We start from the raw sequence: 24,396 nt of genomic DNA on the forward strand, positions 1-24,396 counted from the left end.
TGTCTCTGGGACTCACGAGCTAATCACGCGCTCTGATTTACCACACCAGTGACCACCCAGCGCTGTGCATCCCCGGACCCGTGGCGCACAGCCTGAATAATCCCGGGTGAGCCGCTCGGAGCGCTGGCACCCCTCGGCGCACGGCTCCCCTCGCACACCCCTGCGCCGACCCCGAGGTCCCGGCTCGGCGTTACCCGGCGCTGCCGGAGCTGAGCTGGGAGCGGCGGGTCGGGAGGGGGTGGCGGGAGGAGGAGGCGCCGGGCGCAGCAGCCCAATGGGAGCGGCGGTGCTTCCAGTCCTCCCGCTTCCTCTCCCCACCCCCGGGCCGGGCGGGCGGCAACGCTGCACCCGGCGGGCAGAGCGCGGCCCCTTCTCCGCCTCCGCGGCAACACCTGCGGGGAGGGGGATGCCGTTGGGCGGCCGCCCCCCTGGGCTGGCAGGCGGGCCGGGCCCGGGGCCGCCCATTCGAGAGCGAGAGGAAGAGAAAGGAGCGGGAGGAGAGCGGGGAAGTTGTGTCTCGCCGGGAGCCGGAGCCATGAGCCCCGCCGGGGGGGCGCGGGCCGCCCCCTCGTTGCTGTTCTCGTTGCTGTTGGCGGCCTCAGCCCCGCTCTGGCTACGAGCGGAGAAGATGGGTGAGTGCGGGCGGAGCGGGCGGGCGGCTTGGGGGAGTCCCCGTGACCGCGGCTCGGAGCTCGAGCTGCGCCGGGGCTGCGTGGAGCCGACCTGGTTAATCCCCGACGGGTTTATCCGCGTGTCTGAGTAGCTGCGGGATTACAGCGGTACCCAGCCTTACGATGAGAGTATCTCACTGCTTTCTTAATCTTTAGTTAATTAGGGCGGTGGGGTCGCTTGGTTGATTTGAAGTCACGCGAGCGGAGGAAAGTCCCCGGCAAGTTGTGAGTACGGGGCTGGAAGCGGCTCCTGCCGACACCTGGGCGCCCTCTGCCGCCCCGGCCACGCTCCGCCCCGCCCCGGTCGGCGGTGTGGGGCCGCGGGGTGCCCGGGGCGGTCGCCCCTTCCCGCATCTGGATGCAGGCAGAGCCGCTCAGTGCTGCCCTGCTGAGAGCAGCAGCCCGCTCCGGCCGAAACGAAGTTTCATAGGAGTTTTAGGGGGACCTTGCCATCTCGCGGTGCTGCAGTTTGATGAAAAGAGCATATGGGAGCTATGCTGCTTAGCCTGTGTTTTTATGCATCTCGCTGTTAAGCTTTCTGTGTGAGGAATTCTGCTGAGGAATTGTGATCTTATGGCCGTGGAATTGCCCAGCCTAATGCATCCATCCTAAAGGTGTTCGCTGACAGCTTTTGCTAATGTAGTGCTGGAAGCTGGGCACTGTGGTGGTCTTGAAGTGCCTTTCAGGTCAATGGATAGTCCCCATATCCATGTTCCTGCTGAGCTGCAAGTTCCCAGCCCCAATGCTGTGGGTTAGTGTCATAGCCAGGCAGAAGTACTTTGGCAGGTTAAAGTCATTTTTTTTATAACATCGTAGTAATGGAAATTTGTGGTATGGGTCTCATTGTGGGGAAGATTTGGTAAGAATTGTGTATGAGATTTGGTATGGCCTTTCTTAGCAGCTTCATTCAAGAGCTTTTCTTTCCTTTTTCTTGAAACTTTGCTTTTCTCTCTCCTCCATGTTTCCTAATTTTGAGACTCTAACTTGATATGCTCCATGGAAAAGATAAAACATTATTTCTTTCAAATCCCCTCTTTCCATCATTGTTTATTTATTTTGTCACTTTTTGTCACCAATGTTTTGTTGTCACGGTCTCACAAAGTTGACGGAAGCAGTGACTTTTGCAGGGATTTCTGTGTGTTTCAATGCACGCAGTGGTGCTAAGTTTTAATTAAACATGACTCCAATTCCTTGTCTGTATTCCAAAACTGAGTGCTAATGGCACTTACATTGTACTTACATTCTTCCATCAAGCAAACAGCATAGAAGCATGAAGAAATAATATATTTTCCTTGCTCGTCTTTGGGACAAACTCAAATTCACAGGAAAGTCAGCCAAGCATTTAGAAAGGGAAATACTTGGTTGAAATCTCTTCCCTTCCTCCCCAGGGGGCGGTTATTCTATTTGTTTGTTTATTGATATTGTCCCATAAATTCAGAGCTAAGTGTCCTGCAGGAACACCGGTGGAGAAAGAAGATAAGGATAAGTAGATACAAGCTTCCTGTCACACGAGCTTCTTGACTTAAAAGTTGTGATGGAATGAGAAGTGATGGAGTGAATTGGGCTCAAGCTGCAGCTAATTCTGAGTCTTGTCACCACTGGTATGTCCCACCAGCTGGCTCACAGGAAGATGGACAGGTTTAAATACATTGATTTAAAAATACTCTCAAAAAAAAAAAAAAAAAAAAAAAAAAAAAAAAAGCGTGGCTTTCTGTCTTATGAGCTGGCTGGCTGTGCACTCTGCTGTTCTCACAACCAGCTTGCCTTCATTTTCAGTCTATCTCAAGGGATGCTACAGAACAAGGATGAGGCTGCCATTGTATCGTCTATCAAATCAGAGAAAGGTCATCTTTCCACTGTGCTATTTATTGAGTCATAGCATAGCTTGTATTGAGGTGACTGTGCAGAGCCTGGGTAGCAGCTCTTGTAAGTCTGTTGAGGACATGTTGTCTGAGGACATCTATGAAACATGGCATTTTGTCGCTCACCGAATGATGACAAGGAAGTCTGAGTGGTTGGGGAACTGATTTAAATCAAAACATATCATAAGCTTAGTGGCCTCTCCTAGGGACAAATACTACATCTATGACTGTGCTCTGAGAGATAAGTAACTTGGAGATGTATATTAAAAGGGAAAGAAGAACCTTTTAATTCTGCTCTATGCTTAACTCTTCTTGTAATTTCAGTGGCCAGTTCTGGGCTGACCGCTGAAGCGTAGCCCTCATCCCCCACCTGCCCAGCCTCATACAGCCTTGCCTGTCTTGGTGGTCTTTCCCAAGGCGTCTTTCCAGCAGGTCATGGCCAAGGCAGACCTGAACAAATTACCTTTGCTTCTCACCATTCTCCAGTTCTTCTTCTAGTCTCACTGAGCAGGACATTGAGCAATGTAATTTTGGACAGTGGATATCTAAATCAGAGTAGAATCTGAGTCTTCCTTCTTCAGGGTTTCGAGTAATCTTCCATTGCTTTTCTTAAACCAGATTCTGGCCAGTAGGACTTCAGTCTGTGTGTTGGTTGTTTGTACAAAGAAATGTGAGGAATGGGGATTTCACCCTATTAAGTACGAGACTGAATTTGTCACTCTCGCTATAACTCATTTTCTTTTCACTTCAAATGAAGCACAGCAGAGAAACAAATTAGATTTGCAGATCAGCATCCAAATGTGAACTTTGCCTGCGTTATATCTGGGTCTGCTGACAGTTGCACCCAATGCCCAGATTTTTCTCTTAAGTAGGAAGAATTTATGAGCAGTAGACCCTTAAACATTTTGGGGCAAGGCTGTTGTTTAGTGTGATAACAGCATATGCAGTAATGAGAGAAAGTGCCTGTTCTCAGGGGCTTGCACAGAACACATACTGGGGAATATTGGTGTGATAAAGCTAATCCAGCCTGTGTACCCATTCCCAGCAGTTTGCAATGCAGATAGAGATGAATCTTGCACGCACACTCCACATCCTCCACAGTTTCTGAATATAACCAATTGGTAGTTTTTTCAGTTTGTTTGCATTTTGTCCTTATGTCTGCTTCCTTCCTTGGCTCCTTTAGCGTTGTGTTGTGAGTGCTGACTGGAATTGCTAAAGACAGAGGCAACAGTTTTCCAGTTGCACTTGATAAGCACAGTGTATACCCACCACATGAGAACTGCCATGTTTTCAGTTGCACAGACTTTGCTATAAATAGCTCTAAGCCCTTTATACGTACTTCTCTTTAGGTTAGCAGAGGATGTATTTCAAATGAAATCAGTGACAGGGAGGCCGCTGGGAGCCTCACTGACAAAGGAGGGAGAAAAAGATGCCTTGGAAAAGCTCTTTCTTGAGTTATCTGCACATTCATGTAATGTGAATGGTATTTCATACAAATTATTTGTTCATTAGCTTATGTAAAAATACATTCACTTATATTTGTCCAGGCCTTGTCACCCTATTGGATTACACATAGAAATACCTAAAATGCCCTCTCAAAGCTGTTTTCTATACCAGAAGTGCTACAGCATGGAAGGCCCATCTGAGATATCCCACTGTGCAGAGAAGTGTGATCCTAAGCAATGGTGTGTGCTGAGCTCCTCGGCACAGACAGAGCCGAGGTGTGGGGCTGGCTGTACCATATCCGAGGCGTGCTCCTGTGGCATGTGCTCATCAACACATGGGTTTTCACCATCTGTTAAGAATAAAACAAGCCAGATAGAATCAAAATAAAATCCTTTTGACTGGATTTGGTGGAATGGTCTTGTCTCCCAACTACATGCAGTAAAAAAAAAAAAAAAAAAATTAAAAAAAATGAACATCAGTACATAGAAATAACCACACAGCTTCCCCAGGAGGTTCAATTAGCGTTACCACAGCGATTAGGGAACTGTAAACTGGGACAATATACTGGTGAAGTTAAATAAATGATAAAAACGAAAACAGCAGCTTGACTAGTTTTAAGAGTATATAGGTATCTCTGGTTTTGCTTTCAGAATAAATTATGAACTAATTAAATTTCATTTTGTCTGTGAGAGCTGAAGCTGTGTTTCTGAAGTTGGCTGGATGTAGGGAGACTGCTGCTAGTTATGGATATTTTTACACTGTCTAGTTAAGCCTAGGGGCTAAGAGCATTATACGAAAGAAATATTTTGGTCCTCTGTTCCCTCTCTGCCCATCAGTTCTTTGGGCAGAACCAGGACGTGTCTCTCAGGAGTTCCCCTCCAAGAAGTGAAGGCTCAGTTTGGTGATGATGGGGCTTTCTCCCTGAGCAGCATTTACAGCCTCAGTGTCCTTGCTCATTATTTCCATTTCCCTATTGGGCTGTGGTTGCTGCCAGTGCAGTCCAGGCTCTCTTTCAGTGTAGAAGGGAGCAGACAATTATATTCAGCCCATCCTCTCTTTGCTTGTCTCCATGGGGCTCTGGTAAAGGTGCTTTCGAACCTGAAGAATGACAGGAGAAAAAATGAGGAAGGCAGAGCAGGGCAAGGGAAGAAACACAGATCCATGGCATGCTCCATAAGCAGGAGCTTTGTTTTTGTATTTCCTGTTGTGTTTGGGCTCAGGCTGCTACTACGGTTGCCGTGATTTCATCGTGCAGTTACAGGTTTGTTGTGTTATTCCTCTACCCCACATTTAGAAGAGCTCCAAACCATTGTTTCTTCCCTGGGCTGCTGCAGAGACTTTGTTTCCATCACAGTTTTGATCTGCGATGTTCAAGTTTCTGGTGCTCCCACCACAAATGTTCAACAGTATTGGATTTCAGTCTAACACTTTGACATTAAAGCTGAAGTTATGTTGATGTCATCTTCCAGATGTTCATGTCTACTGAATTAAAATTGTGCTTGTTTGTTTTATTTCATATTACAAAAACACGTGGGAAATTCTGGATGCAATCCCTCTTGCCATACAAAGGCTTGTGTGTCTTGTGAGAAATCAAACAACCCTTTTCTTCACAGTGCCATGAGGAGAAGCCTAGAAACACTGGAAATATAGGTGGGCTTCTTCACGTCTCCGAACAGAATAGCTTTGTTATGCAGCTGAGCCTTGTTGTTGCAGCTGGGGTAGCTGTGCAGAGTAGGGATGTGCCACCTCTCCTTGAAAAAGCTTAAATCTATTTTACTCTGGTGCATTCCCTTTCTGTGTTGGTGGATTGCTTTCACTTAACAGTCAGCTATGCTTCCTGCGCAAAAGCTTGGAATGTAAATAAGTCCACTGTATCCTCCAACTATGGGAAAATGTATTTTAACCTGTGATGTATATTCAAAGATTCTGAGAGTTCTCCTCCACTGGGAGGACTTGGCAGCAAGGTCCATGTCTAACACCAAGTCATTGCCCTCCTTGCCATCTCAGCTTGTTCCCAAAGCCAGGGTTTTATTTCGTACTAGGCTTCCTGTGTCAGGGAAGGGGAAATTGCAGTTGAAATGCTTGGGAGACAAAGGCTTTATGCTCCTGCTGAAGGCTTTAAAACAGAATTTCAGCAGATAAGCTGTAATGCAAAGTGTTGTGTCACATGCAATGAAAACCTGGGTGGTAATAATGTTTTCCAGCCTGGGTGAGTAGTCAGCACTTGCTGATCAATTAGCATTTTATCACGGGTGGAAGAAGCTTAGTTAAACATGTATCTGAGAACATACTGATTTTTCAAGAAGTGCTAATGCTTGTGCTTTGAAAGTAAATCTCCTGGTTTTCAGGAGAAATTCAGTCTTTGCATTCTCTAGGTAGAAAGTAGAATTATATTTTATCAAAATAAATTAGTAGCTGAACAGCTGTGCTGAAGAATTCACTCTCTTAAGATTAGTGAAAAACTATGCAGACCTTTCTACCATACCCTGTTTCAAAACATGAGAACAAGATTGCTACTAATAAAAAACCCAGTAAGATAAAGGGAAAATGTGGGATTGCAGTATAAGTAGTGTACATGGGGTGGTATTTATGCATTGCTTTTCACTTCTATTTGCAAATACATTTTACACAGACTCACAATATCATATCACAGAAGATATGAAAGAGGTAGAAACAATGCTGTGGTTCATACTCAGCATCACAACCAATCATGTAGTCCTTAAGTTAAATTGTGGCTGATTACATTTTTATTTTTTGATTTGAAATATCTCTCCCACTAGCTAGGTGTAGCCACAGTAAACCATAATATTTCATGTTTTTCTGAGTCTGTGTGTGTATCTCTCTGGTCAGCGCTGTGGTAATGAGTACCAGGCAGGCTGATGGTGTGGGAATACTGAAGGCATTTTTTTTTACCTTCAGTGCTCCAGATTAGAAGCCTGGTGGTGTGCATCTTTGACTGCATGGGTGTCTCTTAGTTCAGTTCATTTTTACTTCCATTACTATCGAAAGCATAGAGAACTGCTTGTTGCTAAGACTGCAGTATTTATGATAGAAAGTGCTGGTTTCCTAGAAGTTAGGTTGGCTGAGTCAAAAAGCAGAACAGAAAATTGAGTCTTGTGAATTAATGACAATTAGTGTTTCCTTCGGAAAACAATTTTCTCATGAAATATTTAACTTATGGATAATGTAGGGCTTGCATAATTTGCTTCAACGAAAAGGGTGATTTCTGTTGTCCATTCAGTTACATCTCGCAACAAATCACACAATCAATCCAGTCATACAGGGAAGGAAAAAAAAAAAAAAAAAAGAAAGCAAATGTGTGACTTGCTAGTAAGGCAGGACAGATTTGATTTCAAGAAAAGAGACCGGCCTTAACTGTTGGTAATTGACAGTCTTTCCTGGCTTGTATCACACTAACGAGGGAATTACATGGTAACAACACAAGGCAAGGGGGTTCATCCTATTGTGTTCAGACATTTCCCAAATTAAAGCGGTTTAGAAATCTTGCCTTCCCACCTGCTACCTTAACAGGAACTGCTTCAGCCTCTCCTTAAACTTAAGTCTCCAAATTTCCTGTCCCTGTGGGTTTGCCAATCCTTTCCATGGCTGTGAATATTCCTATTCCTGTGCCACCTAGTAATCGAGTTTGGCCCTGAGCTTGCAGCATATGTTTCCCACACAGTGCTGGTTCAGTGCAAAATACTGTAAGTTAATCTCCAGTAAAGCATAGCGAAGAGAGAACCTGGGGGGGGAGGAGGGGAGGAAGAAGAAAAAAAAAAAAACAGATGGAGAAAGTAGAGCAAGCAATTTGCATATATATGATATGTCTCTCAGTTAAGATTAGCATTTCCTACTTCGCCTGAAAAGCTCTTGATAGAAATGCCACTACATGTTTGTCCCAAATAAGGGGAACTGTTGGAGGTGCCCTAATAGAAGAATGAACCATCAAGCCCATGAGGTTCTATTTCACATTGCTGAGATGTTCTGGACAGGACACTCCCACCATCACCTTTATGGCACTGGAGTTCCACCAAGGTCTTCCCAGTAGCATGACCCCCTTCCCCTTACTAACTGCCCTCCAGGGTTCTTCCCTAGGGTGCAGCTACAGCCAGCAAACCAAGTGCTTGTGCATTCACAGCACTTTCTCAACACTTCTGCAATGGAGGATGTACACCTTGATGTGGATTTGAAAGGAGGCAGATATCTGATGAGGAAAAACAAATTCAACCTCCATTTTTGCAGAATGGGGGCATTATACTTACAGTTCCTCTGGAACGTCCGTATATTTCTAAATCCATTCTCACATCTGTTCCCAAAACCATGCAGGCTAATAAATGTTGAGGTGACAAGTCACAGCAATATGTCACATTGTAAAAGAATGGCATTGATAAATATTAAATGCAGCTACACAGTGAATAAATAAATAAGTAAATTCTTTATTGTTGTAGCAGTTAGAAAGGCATAGAGAAGTTTTCTCACACCCACAGCCTCAAGATTGCTGTATTTAGAATGCTGAAAAGCAAATTCCAGTGCTGAAGCTCGCTTCTCTGTAGGACTACATTTGGATATTCTGCCTAAGTCCTGGAAGCAGTGCCTCAAGCTTGCTTATTTTTGACATCTACTCCAGTACTGCCTGTCTTTCACAGATTGTGATGAAACCAGATAGCTATCATGAAAAGATAAACTTAGTTTGCTACTACTTCTGATATTTAACAAAAGCAAAGTGAGAGAACTATGTGATGCTATTTAAAGTCTTGTATAAAGCTTGCCCCTTAGACGTTGCAGGATCTTGTTCTTTCCAGAATTCAGCAACCTCTTAATTCTGTGCCCTCATAAATAATTCAGAGGAAAGGGACTACCAAGATTATACCTGCTGTTCTCTTTCTGGCTCTGTGATTTCTATGGCAATCTGAATGGTCTTGTCACTCGTTCTCATACTGATGTACTCAGGTGTTGCTAGGCTTCATCGTGACACCAGTCCCTAAGATACATATGCAGAGGAGATGGTTGGTCTCTGGAAGGTGAAATGATGGAGTGGCAAAACTAATCAAATCTGTATAGACACAGAGAAACTGGAAGAGTTTCTGTGTGATGTTCTGGTTCGTGTTTATGTTACTTTAGTAGAGATTTATTCTACTCCTTTTTAAGTTTATAGGCCTGAACGCAGAGTGTAAAGTTGATTCTTCAGTGAAACATGGATTTCTGTTGGTGGAAGAAGTTGCTCAATGGGAGATTTCTGCTTTCTTTTTCACATTTTAGCATTTAAATAAATGAATATAGAATCCTATGAGATTTTTGTCTTTGCAAACTTCTGCAAAAGTGCAGTAAAGGCTTCCAGGGTTGTTTGTGGAAGTCCAGTGAAGTAACTGCCTTGGAGGTCAGTGTGGTTATAAGGATTTCCCTAGCTGCTGCCATATATATGCATCTCTTAAGTACTGCTGAAAACCTCTTTGATTTTGAAAAATGGTAATGTGATTGGAAGCTACTTTGCTAGATAAGGAACATAAAAAGGATTGTGTGTGTTAGTTTTTTGTTTTTTTGTTTTTTTAAGTATATATACTTGATGGTGGAAACTGTACTGGTTACCACAGTGACTTCCTATACATGCTCAAGGCAGGACATCCCTAGAGGCTGTTGCAAGCCCTGGGGAAAGCCAACCCCCAGCCATGCCAAATGGCTGTGGAGGTGGTCACAGCTGAGCATGGGGTAGGAATCTGTGATTTATAGAAATCTCTGTGGAACCAGTTTGAGATCATCTGCTGCATTCTCACTGCTACTTTAAGAGAGACATTACAGTAAATAATGTCTATGAGGAAGAGGGAAAAAAACACATTGTTTGGTCTCCTACTGCTTTCGCATTCCTTTGAAGTTGATAAATAAATAATTTGGGCTACGAAATCAGCACTCTACAATGTCTCTTTGTTTCTTTCACTGCTCTACCTTCCCTTCTTACCCTCTGCCCCCTCCCAGCACTCCCCACCTCCTGCATGTTTGGCTTTGGCAGCAAATTAGGTGTTGTGGGGGACAGCTGCAGTGCAGGCATTAAAATGTTTCCTGGGGACCCTATGGAGTCAAACAAATGAGAGTTCAATTCAAAGAAAAGAGTTTACAACATTATTTATCTTTTCACTTGCAGTAGGGCGTAAGTGGGGTACTTGTTTCCTTGCAAGTGTATTAATATTAATTCAGAAAGATTGCAATCGTTTTTTTGTATTTTGGATTGTAGACTTGCATCCACAAAATGCTGTAAAAAATCTAAAGCTGGACTTCTGAAAAACACTGCTGTGGGTTTATATACTTCCTTATATAAATGGCCTGGCCAGCTGCTCAGCTAATGTGAATAGCATCTGGGCACCAACACCACCAGGAGGTGGAGGACTGGTTTGACACTGCCCTTCATTTTTATTAGCTACTTGAGGCCATTGCCAGGAAAAGCAGAGAGGTCTGAGATTTGGTCATGCTCTGGAAAAGTGATGGTTTTAGGTCCTGGTCACCTGGTGACTTCTTTCTTTCATGACAGTGCTGCAGCAAAGACCAAGTGCTCCTGATGAGGTTGGCTGGTGGACAGGTTAGAGGTGAGCCTCTGAACGCTGAGTTTGAATCACTCACAAAGCAGTGGGAGCACAAACCCACTTAGTGTGCAGCATGCATTCTTCTGTTGGTGACAAAGGTAGTAGAAACTGTATGAAGACCTAAATTTAGAGTTGTCAGACTGCAACATAGATTTGGATGGAGCCTGGAAAAAACATCTTGGTTTTCCCAGGTCTTTTGTTCTATCCCATGTGATTAAGGAAGGCACAGGTCTGATTGGCAAAGTCTAATTTCTTTTTTCGGTACTCATCTGCTTTTATGCTTAACTCTTTCAGAAACGGGTGCAGAGCCTTTTTGCAACAGTTATTACTGTGTCTTTGAGCTGGAGTTTACTACTTTGGGGCAAAGACATGGATGATGAGATGAATTCATGCTTTCGCTGGGGATTATCAGCAAAACTTTTTGCTCAATCCACTGGCATTTTCTTTGCTTTGTCCACATCTTCCTGTAGCTGTAGCTCTTCAGAAAACACTGACTTCTGGCTGAATCCAGCATATAGAATCTGGCAGATGAGCTCTGTGTTCTCTGTAGCAGGAGGAGAGCAGGCTGGAAGCTCTCTTCTCAGGCCTCTGTGTGGGAAGAAAAATGTTGGGGGATAGTAGTCACCTTGTCCCAGTTACCTGCGTGCAGGCAGGCTGGCATCCAGACAGGAAGAATGGGGCAGAGAGGGAAATATGGCACTGGGGGGGCTTCTTGGTTTGGGAGGGCAGCCGTGGCTGAGTGGCAGTAGGGGCTGGTAACCAGCTGAGAAATGCTCGCACCCAGAGGATAGTGGAGTGTGCGGCTGTGTGCCCGAGCATGCTTGGGTATAACACATATTTAGCACTGGAGTGAGGCCAAGCCTGATATTAATTGCTCAGTGAACGTGAGTCAGAAGGATGAAAAAGGCAGCTGCTTTCTGCCAGGATATTGTAGCAGAGCTTTTGAAAGCACACTTTGATATCGTGCCTTGTAACCGTTTTGTAGTTGGCAATATAAACATTGTTCATAAAAGCTGCAGTACGTGAGGGATTCTGTAGCAGTTACGTGAGAACAGCCTCTACCCCAAGGGCAGAGCACTGCTGTATAGCAGGGGTGGGCAAGCCCAGGGGTGCAAGCCTGGGGTTCAGCCTGTGAGCTGGCTGTGGGAGGAGGCAGGAGCAATGAGGCAGCCACCCAGGTAGTACTGGATGGCAGGAGGGCACTGTGAGGAACTGGAGCTATTTCCAGAGAGATTCAACTCTGCTGCTTCTGAGACCACTGCTGTTTCCTGAAAGCTGTCCCCTTCCGAGCCACAGTATGTGTGTGCAGGGATATTCCTGTGGGCAGCTCACGTGCTTATTTGTGGGCGCAGTTTTTATCACTTACATTCCTCCATGTGCCAGCCAGTGTGGCCAGGCCAAGTCCAGACATGGCTGCCTGCGGATACTTCCTTTACTTTGACCTGCACAAATTAACCATACAGGCATCCAGTGACACCAGTACATGCCCTTGCCCTTTCCACAGGGGCAATAGCATGGTCCATGATGTCCTCTGATGAGACCCAGGCTGGACATATGCATCACCCTCAGCAAAGACAAGGGGCAAGCAGGGAGCTCAGCTTCTGCAGCAAAAGGAGCTGGTTATGCTTGAGTCCAGATATTTCCACCCTCTCCCACAGGAAACTATTTTTATCTTTGTGGTAAACAATTTCATTTCCAGTGTTGTGTGATCTCCCATGCAACCTGAGTGTAGTCCAGTGGCCCCCAATGCAGGGGTTGCAATCTTGCTCTTCATTCAAATGCAGTTTCTAAAGCATATTTGATGTGCTTTTAGTAACTGCTGGTGCTGAGGGGAGATTTTATGAAATCTAAGTGTGTTTTGGTCTTCTGGCTGGTGAACACCTTCTGCTTAAATATTTTGCTTAGCTTCAGTCCAGTGGGAAGCCATGAAACTGGGATGTCTGTGGCAAGGCCATTAACTGCTTCCCAATAGGGTGCTAGAAAGCAGCTCCTAAAAGCAATGCTAAATGAAAACTTAGAGTTAGAAGAAACCCTGCATTGAATTGACTGGTTAAATGCACCTATTTCCATTCACAAGAGCTGTGCCTATAGGAAAGAAGAATGTGATGAGAGGAATTCAAACCAGGTAAGACTCAATGTATTTGTGGTTTTGTCAATGCATTTCTACGGAAAAACAAAATTTAATGTAGAAAATAACAATAAAACCTAAACTAATAATAGACTTGTTCACATTTTTTTATTTGAAAAGATGAAGAAAGGATATATTTTCAATTCCTTTCCATTTCCTCAATTTCTGAGCCTTTGATAAACAGTGTTACATTTATAATTTTTTTTTTCTAAATGTAGTCATTAAATGTCTTCGAATGAATTATCTGAACCAGAGTTTTATTCTGCCTTCCTTCTGTGACTTCAGACTCCTTCCCTAGTGTGCATTTTCAAGCATATTTCAAGCATTTTTCTTTGCTCTGGTAATCCTGCTGAGAAAGTCAAAATGTAGCTCTGGAGTTAGAAGCGATAGTTACTGGGGCTTGGCTTGACTTGGGGCATTGCTTCAGCTCCTGCTACAGATGCACTTTTGCCCTGACCTTTTCCTTTGAGGCAGACAGGCAGAGCAGGGGCACTGGGGGACTTCACAGGTTCAGGATAATGCTGTGCTTTCCTCTCATCAGCTATAGTGCCTGAATGATTGTCCTTCCCACATTACACAATTGAAAAGCTGGAAAATAGCACTTACGCTCTCTTAGTTCTAAAGATGTTCTGGTCTTATTACATTTCAGTGCTGCCTCAAAGATTTTTAAAAAAGGAGTTTCTCTGGGGACAAGACCTTGTATAACCTGCAAAGAGGAGGACAGCGGGCTGAGGTGTCTGCAGTTTTCCTTGTACACTTTCTGCAGCAATGTGCTCTGTGACCTGTACAGTTGTCAGCATCTCACTGTGATAACGATGTCTTTTCAGCACTGTGAGAAGAGTTGTACCACTCAGAATCCTTGAGGTTTTACTGAGGTGGCACAGGCCAGAACAAACCCACTGAGATGAAAGCCAGGCAAACACTGGACTTTCGGTTTTAAGGAGCTCATCCCCATGATGTCTTGTTGTGGCTGTGTAACTTTTCCCTTCATTTTCCCTTTTTGCTCTCCAATGAGGACAAGTTGCAAATCAAACTCCAGACTGCAGTCACTTGGTTTTCAGCAATTCAACTAAAATAAATGCTTACTGGTAGAAACACAAGCATTAAATAAGGACCGTAGATAGCTTTCTTACTACACACACCTCAGATTGTCCCATATCCTGCTGGAAGCAGTCTGATTTCACAATGCTTGCACCTCCCTTGGTCAAGAAAGCTGACAGCATATGTACTGTATCTCTCCTTATACTTTAATTCTGCTGAGAAAAGTTTCCATTAAAAGGATGATTTTTCTCAAGGGACTGATTTGCCTTTTGTTGTTAGCATTTTCTTATGCATCTTAAAATCAAAGGAGCTAGGAAAACAACCTTTAACAACAGGTATTTTTAAAAATATGTCAACAGAGAGATCCGAGAAACCATTTTTAGTTTCTTGGTGATATGATTTTAGATTCAATAATATATAAGGTCTCTTATTCACCTCTATTCTGAGCATGAACCTGTGACAGAATTAAATAGGCAACAAAGCCAGAAGTAATGATAATGCTTCAAAATAAATGCTGTTGCCTGTGAATAAGCAGTTGAGTGAGATTCATGAAATGGCAGTATAATTATATAGTTGCAAGGCATTTGTTATGTTGGATCTTACCTTTGCACAGCATGCCACCTTCACCCCAGCTGCCAGAATGGTACCCATTTTTATCAATAAGTCTTTTCTAGCTTTTCACATGTCAACAATCTTATCAAATCTGAAGCTTGTTCTTTTGGGTGTTTGTGAAAGAAAACTCAGGTAGTAATTAAAACAGCCAGATCAAAATGACTTAACCAAAACATCTCCAAAAGCGAAATTCTAAGTAAAAATGAATTCCCAGCTTTTCCGGATTCTGTTGTATTAACACCTCTAGAATTAGTTTTGATTTTGTAGTGGTAAAGGGCAACAGCATTCAAGATCCCTATAGAAAGAGTTGCTGTGTTCCACTTGACCTAACACTGAGGGCTGCTACACATATACAGATGTGGCACCGGTTTCACTAATGTAATAATGTAATCCATTTTTTCAAGGTTCAGCATAATGAAATAAGTTAGCTTTAAAACATAAATTATACATTACTGGTACACTTTTAAATAGTTCACTAAGAATTTCTTCCTCTAGTAGTCAAGGTCTCCTATCTGTCACCTGCTTCCTTCCCCTCTGTAGACGCATCCTGTTTTCCACGTCAGTCCCCACGTCCCCCCTGTATTTTCATGGACCTTTTCCTGTTGTCCTATGCTTCTGCAGCTGCTCCAAACCTGAACTCACCCCTTGCCATGAAAATCCACTTTGCCGCAGTACCAATTCTCTGCCCATGCTGGGCTGGGCTGGGCTGGGCGAACACTTATTCTCTCCCTGCTACCAGTGAAAAGCAGTGCTGATTTCTCTAGGAACTCTGCCGTGAAGTAGCCTGTGCATTTTGCTGAGGACACCCATCCCACCATTTGTGTTTACCTTGTCCCCAGTGCTTTTTGCATTGTGCAAGCAGAGCAAGAAAACCAACAGGAAAGTAAGATGAGTCAGGACTGTGACAGTATGTGGCTAGGTCATGTCTGTGCATCCATGCATGATTCAGTTGCTCTCTGCCTGATGGCTCCTTACACGGAAATAGTGTGGAATGATAATTGGGAGAAAACTGTTTGAGGAAGGATCCTACCCATTACATGTGAAATTGCATCCTTAAGGTTTCAGTAGGGTTTGGCTGTAAATCAAAACCAGAGTCTCTGTTTATACAGAACTGTCAAATACTCTAATTCGTGTTTCCAACCCTTTTTGCTACTGTTTTGCAAGATAAATATGACTCCATTTATTTTAATTACCTGTTTTCCTACAGCTGTAAAACTGAGGTGGAGAATTACAAAATATTTGAAGAAGGTGGAATGCATTTGAGATGGTTTTGTGGTCAGCATCTTCTTACTTTTTTTTTTTAATTGAGGAATGTATTTTGTTTTTCTTCCTTGGCTCTCCTTCTACTGCAGGAGATGGATGTGGGCATGTGGTGATGTATCAGGACAGCGGGACCCTGGCATCCAAGAACTATCCTGGGACATATCCAAACTACACACTTTGTGAAAAGAAAATCCAAGTACCTCAGGGAAAACGCCTGATCTTAAAAATTGGAGACCTGGATATTGAATCACAGAAGTGTGAATCCAGCTACCTTACCATCCTGAGTTCTTCAACGATGCATGGTAAGTCAAAGCGAGTCATCTCTCCTGTATCTATTTCATAGTTAGTCAGAGTTTCAGATAAGATAACCTCTGCTATTGCTACCTGTTTGTCACCGATAGCCTTTTCTAACATGAAGTCTTTAATACTTCAGATATTAAATGTGTGCAGCCAGGCACTTGTGTAAGCAATTTACACAAAAGGATAAGTGTAATAACATGCTATAGCTGTGCACTTAAAACAACAGAACGACAAAGTCCTCCCAAGAGGTCCTGAAGCCTTCCTCAAATCAGTTTTCCCAGCCAGCTGCTGCTGGAGCTTTTGATCTGCTCTGTAAAAGAGTCAAACTGATGTTCAGGTCAGTGAGCCCTTTTTTCTGACATCAGATTGAAATCCAGGCAAAGATGTGGAGCTGTGAGGAGTGCCATAATGATGGAGGAAACTCATGAATTGCAAGTCCATAAGATTTTGCCAGCTGGGTGCAGGCTGTAGCCCTTCAGGCAGCTGAGTTTGAGTATACGATACTGGACATTACAGGCAAAGCAGATTCAGAGGAAGAAGAAAATGAAGAGGCAAGCCACAACAAGATGTCAAGGTGACCCAGCTCATTGCTTGTCTCAGTGCAGTATGTGGTTCACCCAAGCTCAGGTCTCATAATAGTAAAGAGAGATGATTGCCTTTAATTCATGAACATGGTAGGCCTGTAATTCATCTGGTAAGATAAGATCAGGTGAAGCATTAAAGCCTCTCTCACAGATGAAGATAAAGGTAATTATTGCTCATCACAAGGGATGTATTACATTTTGAAGCAGCCTTCAACAAGAGTGAACACTGACGTGTTCATATCTAAGCCTTGCATATAGCTTTATCTGAGGTGTAAGGAATGTTTCTTGGATTTATTTATTTGTGTTTACGTTCATATACCTGTAAGAAAGGAATTCTGTTCACTTGAAGCACACTGTCTGTACTTAGCAGTAGTGATACGGGTTTAGTAGTGCATTATCATAACTTGGAATGATTTTTACTGATATTACCTTAACATTTCAAATCAAAGGCTTATCTAAGAAACAAGGATAAATCATATTGTCTTTTAAGTAAAAAATGAAGCTTGAATTCTAATTCAGATTTTGACTCCTTACACAACAGCCCCGAGGTGTCTTCACATAGTTCAGTCTTGCAGCTATTCAGCCTACAAACACAGAATGCTGGTGTATTATGCAATCAAGCCCATGTAATGAATTTTTTAAAGTGTTCCCACACCCATTTTCATACCTGATCAGCAATATCTGATGCATGTGGACTATAATTTGCATCCTTTGTAACAAACTGCACAATTAGCAGATTTTGCTTCTATCTGATTAAACAGGTTTTACAGCTTAAGCAGACATGCTATCTGTAATGTTTTTTGTGGCCTACAGCTTGCTGTAGACATTCCTGTATACAGAGTCCTTTCTTTATGTTCAGGTAGATCCATGCAGTGAGGAAATAGCACTATATGCAAAAATTCACAGAACTCAGAATTCTTGTTTTAAAAGACAGGAATTCACAGGTGAGATTCAGACTTTTCCAAGGGTGTTGTTTCAACAGTTTTGCTATAGTTCTAGAGTTCAATAAGTGTTTATGTAAGCAAAAGGAGCCCTCTGATTGGGCACTGCTAAGCACATTTGGTCCTGTGAGGAGTCCTTTCAGGTGGCTGCTTCTCAGTCCAGGTTTCCTTTCTACAGCTCTCCTCTCATCCTTGAAGCAGGTTGGTATCTTCATTCAGGAAGATATTGACCTTTGCCATTGAATTTTTTAATAGGATGATGGAGATCTGAAAATACTTTGCAGGCATTGGAACTTCTAGCAGTTAAAAATTAATGTTTGACTGTTTGGGGGGATGTCTGTACCTGACCAGGGCTTAAAAAGGAAGATCTAAAAAGCTGAGTGTGAAAACAAGCAGTGTGAACATTACTCATACTTCAAATTAGCCAGACAGCCTGTATTCTTTGAGGTATGCAATTATCAGGAAATAAGGTCCAAAGGGAAATATGTTTTAAATACTACTCTGATCTCTTCAATTCCACAGAATACAAGACAGGCAATATCAGCATGCATGCAACATTTTATTGAGGAGTGTATATGAAACCTAGAAAATTGATCAGAGACAAAACACCACACCATGTGCATGTAAATACATTAGTGTAAGCAAGTCTTCTGATGACAAAGTATTCTGTCCTTTCACGTCTGTCCCACAGGTCTTTATATATAACTGTGATTCATTCACTGTAATAACCTCCTGCCAGGATTCATGGAATACACAAGGAGTAACTCAGTTCATGTCTGGGGTATTTGTGTCCCATGCACCAAAGGGAAACTGTTCCAAACAAGTGGATTTATGTTAGCCAGGTGATTTCTTTGCTTTAGCAAGCCTGTGACTACAGATGAGGCAAAAGAACACTGATACGTGTTTAAATTCAGGGCATTCATGCCATCTTGTACACATACCCAGGAATACTCTGGATTTAATTCCTGCCTAGAATGATGTCTAGCACCGAGTATGCTGATCTAATCCTTCCCATTCATATAGAACACAAACTTTACAGTACAGTTCTCACTTTTGATACTTCTCAGCTTTGACGAACCTATGAAGGCAGCCATTGTGTTTAAATTTCCACAATATTGCCATCAGAAGATGGTCATTAATAATCTTAATGATGCTCTAATACTGGGACCATAAAGTGGCAGAACACTGTGTCTCAGGGTTATTATTCTTCCCACTGTTTTCTTTGAGGTTAACAGGAGGAATGACACTGTAGTAAGCCTTTTCTTTCCAACTCCTGGCTCTCCCTCCAGACTTAGATGTGAAAACGTTCATCATCAGTCAGCAGAGGTAGAGTAACACCAGTTTTGCTGAAACTGAGTCACCTTTGTCTAGTAAATCTTTAAATGTTAACACAACTCTGTACATGTTGTCTCTGGGAGAAATAAATAGTGTCCCTTTTCAAAGGCACGGCTTCGCACTGAGCAAAAAGAGGGTGGATTCTTTCTGTTTGCTTCTTCTATTTTCCACACAGAAGGGATTTAGAATAGAAAATAACATCAAGTACGTTTCATAGCGTGCACAGGGTACAGCCTTCTCTGAAATGCTTTTCTTCTAGAGTTAATTTCATTAGCTGAGCATATTAAAAATACCAAGCTCTGAAAAGAGCTTCTGATTTTTTAATTAGTTAAAGGGATATGTGAAAACAAGATTAACCATGTGGTCCCTGTAGTTCTCAGGAACACGACAGCCATTGCTACACCACTTATGTACATATTAACAAAAACGTTTTTAAGGCTCGACAGAAATGGCTTTTGCTCAGCTTCTTTTCATGACTATCAAATTTCTGTATCTCTTTTGACCCTTTTTGCTTGCCTCTTTCACTCTTTTCTTGTCTAATGGCTTAGTATTTTTTCCCTTAATTTCTGTGAGATGATCATAAGTCTTTGACTGGAGAGAGAATAAAGAACAGATAAGTGCCTACTTCCATTCACTTGCAGTCAGTAGGAGGCTGATGTGTTCCTTTGGGGTGGATGTCAGATCTGCTGAGTGACTAGTAATAATTTGGAGAGTTAACACAGTTAACTTCTTGCATAATTTGCACTCAGTAACTAGTGTGAAATAGCAAAAGAAATTACTGGAAATGCTCTTTTCTCCCTGCAGCCATTCACTGGTGGTTGTTAGGAAAACCAAGCATTCACTGATGTGTGAGTGTACAGTGGCTGCTGGGAGTGAGCGTGCATTCTGTGTGTGTGTGCAGGAGAACCAAATGCCTTCAAGTGCCTCACATCTGTCATCATGGTGAGAGGGGATTCACTGAACCACCCTCATTGTCTACTTACTACAGATTGTAATATGTGTCTTTCTTGAACAGAGGGTGCGCCCAGGCTTCTTTTTCACTCCTCAAAGGAAACTTGTTATTGCAGTATTGTTTCTGGTATTTCAGGAAATCCAGCGAAATGCCCAGACAAGTTCTCACTGAAGATGAAGCTGAGCGATTTCTTAACAGTCAAAACTCTGTAAACAGTTGGGTTTCGCCTGAATGGTTACAGCAGCTTTCAAAAGATTTAGCTGTAAAACAACGACTTTGCTTTTCTTTTATCAAATGGCCTCATATTCATTTTAGATTCATAAACTGTATTGTGCTTTTTTCTGAGTTATTTTGTTAAACAGGTGCATCTCTTTGCTAAAGATTCCTAGCTGTAGCTGGGCTTCTGTCCTTGGGTTTAGCTAATACCTCAGGCACAGTGTTAGGTGAGGTCAAGCAGGCAGACCTACAGCCTGCAGGACAGGTGGCCCGGGCTCTCTGTTTATAAACTGTAATTAATTACTTCTTTTACCTGACTGCTTCCTAAAACAAGTAACTCTTAGTCTTATTTTGAAGTCAGACTGTGTTGTGCAAAGTTAAATGCTGAATAATCAGACTGTCTCACCCTGAGTAACAGATGTGACTTCCCTGTCAACTCATATCTATTGAGCATTAAATACCACTTTATTCTGCCCCACACTGTGGAGTCTTCTCTTTTTCTCAGTAGCAGGAGAAGAGTTACCAGCTATGCTCTGTCATTGCATATGAAAGCAAAGCATGTGTATGAATGTGGGATGGAGACAAATTTTAAAAATGCACATCTTCACACAAGAAATCCTTGCAGTTTTTGTGAGCTGTTTGTGCAAATCTTTTACAAACTGGCTGAGTTTTTAGCTCTGAAATAATGCAGGCATAATCCATGTTCATCATATCCCCTGTCCTTCTCCAGCTATTGAGGTACTTCAAAACCTGCAGAAACAAACAGCATGTAGGAATTGCTGCTTGGTATGAGAGAAGTGAGCCCTCTGGCAGAGCACTTCTTAAGGGAAGTAGAAAGCATAAAGGAGCACAGCTTTACAGAATGACCTCAGGAAATGTTCCAGAGTCTGGCTGACAGTAGAAGTAAACTAGACTTCATAAAAGCAGACAACATTGTAAAGATCATCAGATTTGCAAAACAATGCTATTATCAAAAAGACAAAAGTGGTAGACTATTGCTAACATTTTAAAAACAAACAAAGCATAAAATAACATCTTTGGTCTCCAGAGGAGGCAGACAAAGGATATACATGAGACCATTCACCATGTATTTCCCATGACATTAATACTGCTTGGAAACAATAATTTCAAAATAAGAGTATTTCATTTAAGCCACCTAAACCATATCACCAGATTAGGAGTTCTAGAAGAAAGGCATTAAATATTAATTTAATTTTAGAGAATATTAAATTAGGAACATTCAAGATCCATAAGCCCCTAATAGCCCTCCTGCAGAATTTAAAAAATACATATCTATTAATGAATCTGGAGCGAACAGACGGAACCACAGTTCTGTCAGCTCTTCAGCAAGATGCCAAAAAAAGAAAGGCCCTGATATGTAGATATGCTAATACTGAAGTATGGAGAACACCTACTCAATTTCATGACATATAACACATCTGTTTATTAAGTCAAAATCTTTCCTTTGTTCTTAGTAAACAAACCAAACAACCCTGCCTCCTCCTCCTTACCCTAGCAGACATCCAGCAGAGTCACTGAAAGAGGAAGCAAGGAGAGAGATCAACATTCATGACTTGTTTTTCAAACTCAATATGCAAAGCAACCCACCTCACAACTAACTTTAGAAGATGAAAAACTGATAAAGTTATCTGGCAGTTTTCAAAAGGAATCTTAAAGACTTCTGGCATAGTCCCAAGTATAAAAATTAAATGCTTATCCAGAGTCAAGTCCAAACGCTGCTATAAAATTTAACAAGGCCTTTAAATGAGTTTCTCCCTTTCAAATTGGGCACAAACCAAAGCTTTCTCCTTCATCCCTCTTCTTCTCTGAGGTTGCTCAGTATTCATGTAGACAGGCTGTCAACAGACAGAATGGAATACTCAGACAAAAGAGGGAGCATATGTGAATCTCAGAAGTAGATGATAAAGATCCATGATTTTGTCACCTCAATTGCAAGTGGAAAGTACTGTCTAGGAAATACAGTTTCAATTTAAGTAGAATTGCTACAGGTGCTGATGGGTTTTAATCTACTAATGTGTATAAAATCTCCTAATCTGTGTATTTAAAGGGACACTAGGTATGTCAGTGGAGAGCAAATATGCTGGGTGCTGCTGTGTGTAGAGAAAGTGCATTGCACTCAGGCACAGCATGAACCACAATCTCAGAAGTCTGGGAGAGTATGATTTCTCAGGCTTTATAATATTAAAACAAATGGAGAGCAGCTGTGCTGCAAGTGCATAGGAAGGAGTACATGTAGTTAAAAATAGTCTCATTATTTTTCTGAAGGAAATTAGAAGGCAGAAACATAGAATTCAGAGAATTCAGAAACTGACCCTAAAGAACTGCCTTGATCCCAAATCCATTTTATTTAGTAAGAATTACCAGTTTTCATATGGGGAATTTCTTGAAAGACTGTTGGTGTAAAATGAATTGATTGTGGAGAAAATGAGAATCAGAGGTCAAAAGGTCTCTGCAAAAACTGGGCAAAATGGAGAGATTAGCTGCTAGCCAGAAAGCTGTGTTATTCAGTAAATCAGATGTGCTTGCATTGCTCACTATTAAGAACTGAAGAGAGAGAAATGACACTTTTTCAAAAAACTGGCTGCATGCTTGTTGTTCTTTCACATAATGAAACCAAAACAGTATCTCCAGGAATAGAAGTAGGGATGTGAGGTAGTGCTTGTACCCTTTTCTAAACCATAGTTCTCAGTGCAAATTTCTGTATTTGATAGCATGCATGCAATTAAGCTTTACTAGATATCATGGAAGTCTGATGACCTGGCTGTGTATTGCTGATATTACCTGACTTACTGGGAAGAACTGTATTGAAATACTTTGCAAGGCTTCATCTGTTTGCAATGAGAGAACAAGAGTGTTTTCTGGTATTAATATCTGTTGTTTCTGTGTTTTTTTTTTTAATCTATGCAGATAGGTGATTCATACAATTTTGGGAAGTATTAATTTCTTCAGTGGTTACTGTTTCTTGCTTTTATATCCTTTATGATAAACTAAGCTGATTCTAGATCTCCTTAGTTCAGAGCCACACACTTGTCTCTGGGTACACTAGAACCACCCTCGACAAAACAAGGAGATAACCATAGATTTGTAACCCTTGTTGGATTTATTACTTAACAGTATAAACTTGTATTCAGGCATTGCATGCTGATTTCTTAATCTGTTTCTGAATTATTGGCTTTCATAATATACAACTCTATGAGTCTAGACTTTCTTATTCTATTTTATCATTTTTACTTATGACATGTGATTTGTTTGTATAGTTACCTGGAAAACATGTAGACTTGCTACTGTAGGAGACAGCTAATCCTGACCCAGCCGGTGTGTGGTTGAGTGAGTCAGCCACCAAAATTGTACCTACAGAGTAGACATGTCACTGCTAATTGCTGTTAGGGAAAAAGGAAAGGAGCATTGGTGAGAAAATATACAGTCAGTCCCTGAGACAAGAAAAAGACTAATGCTTTCTCAGGTGTTTCATTTTGAAGAAGCACAACGCCTTCCTGCCTTCTCCCCTTTCTCTCTTTCTCTCTTCCTATACTTCAGAAGAAAAATGAAGTTGTAAGTTAGCACTTCTCCCACTGCATTCTGACACAAAAGACCTTCTCAAATAAAACACTCGTGCAGTTGTCTGGTATGACACAGTGTCAAATGCTCTCTTTTTGATAAGTTCATTTCCTAAGCAATTTGTTTAACCCTTTTTATAGATACTGTTTTCTCTAAGTAAGTCGTGACTCATTTTCGACACAGTAGTACTCGGGGGAAATGTCACAATTGTCACTTGTTTCTCTGCCTGCCTGCCTTTGTTATAATTTTACAAGCCAAAAGACAGAATCCGTCCTTTAATTTGTCCTCTTCTGCTGACAGCTGGCTGTCATTGCCTCTGACTGGGCTACTCTACAGGATGATCTCTAGCTGCTATAAGGCTGATTAAGTATTTGGGAAAGACAGTATCAAACAAAATGAAGGGGCTTTTAGACACCTGTTCAGAAGGCTCTTCAATTTTGTGCTGTACTTTGATTGCGATTTCTTGTACTCTCAGTTCCAAGGTACCATAAAGTATCCACCACCAAAAAATTGAGATTGTCCTGGAAAAAAGTCAAAGGGATCATTTTCCATCCCAAGGTCTTGCTTTATTACACAAAAGCTGTTACAATTCTCAACAGAATAGATGGTCTGAGGCCTTCTAAGTAGGAAAGTGTTTGCCATTTTACAAAACCTCTTATTAGCACTTTATATTGTAAACATCCCCTTAAATTCAAAATGTATCCAAAGTGCTCTTGATTTCCTGTGTCCTCTGTGCTTGAGGGCAGCCAGAGACAAATGTTTGCATCCAGATACGGCAATGGAAGGCAAGACTATGGCAATTTCAAAAGAAAGCTCCCCTCAGGAAGTGACTTCTGAAGAAGCAAATGTAATTGTGAGAGCCTGCTGGTACAAGAAAGGACTATCCTGAGGAGT

At 42.1% G+C, this 24,396-nt stretch overlaps 1 protein-coding gene across 2 annotated transcripts in view; it reads left to right on the top strand.

Moving 5' to 3' along the window:
• The first annotated feature begins 274 nt into the window (after positions 1–274).
• The window catches only part of DCBLD1 (discoidin, CUB and LCCL domain containing 1), a 46,802-nt gene continuing 22,680 nt past the window's right edge, over positions 275–24,396 (top strand). Inside the window, exons 1-2 of one of the 2 annotated variants that reach the window (XM_042838703.1) lie at positions 275–632; positions 15,685–15,897. In XM_042838703.1, the coding sequence (XP_042694637.1) occupies positions 275–632; positions 15,685–15,897 (571 nt within the window). The remainder of the gene's footprint in view (positions 633–15,684; positions 15,898–24,396) is intronic. The other variant, XM_042838780.1, reaches the window with a different exon arrangement.

This window comes from Centrocercus urophasianus, unplaced genomic scaffold (genome assembly GCF_019232065.1).
Source record: "Centrocercus urophasianus isolate 14NV4802_14NV808 unplaced genomic scaffold, USGS_Curo_1.0 seq_10, whole genome shotgun sequence".
Lineage (NCBI taxonomy): Eukaryota > Metazoa > Chordata > Aves > Galliformes > Phasianidae > Centrocercus > Centrocercus urophasianus.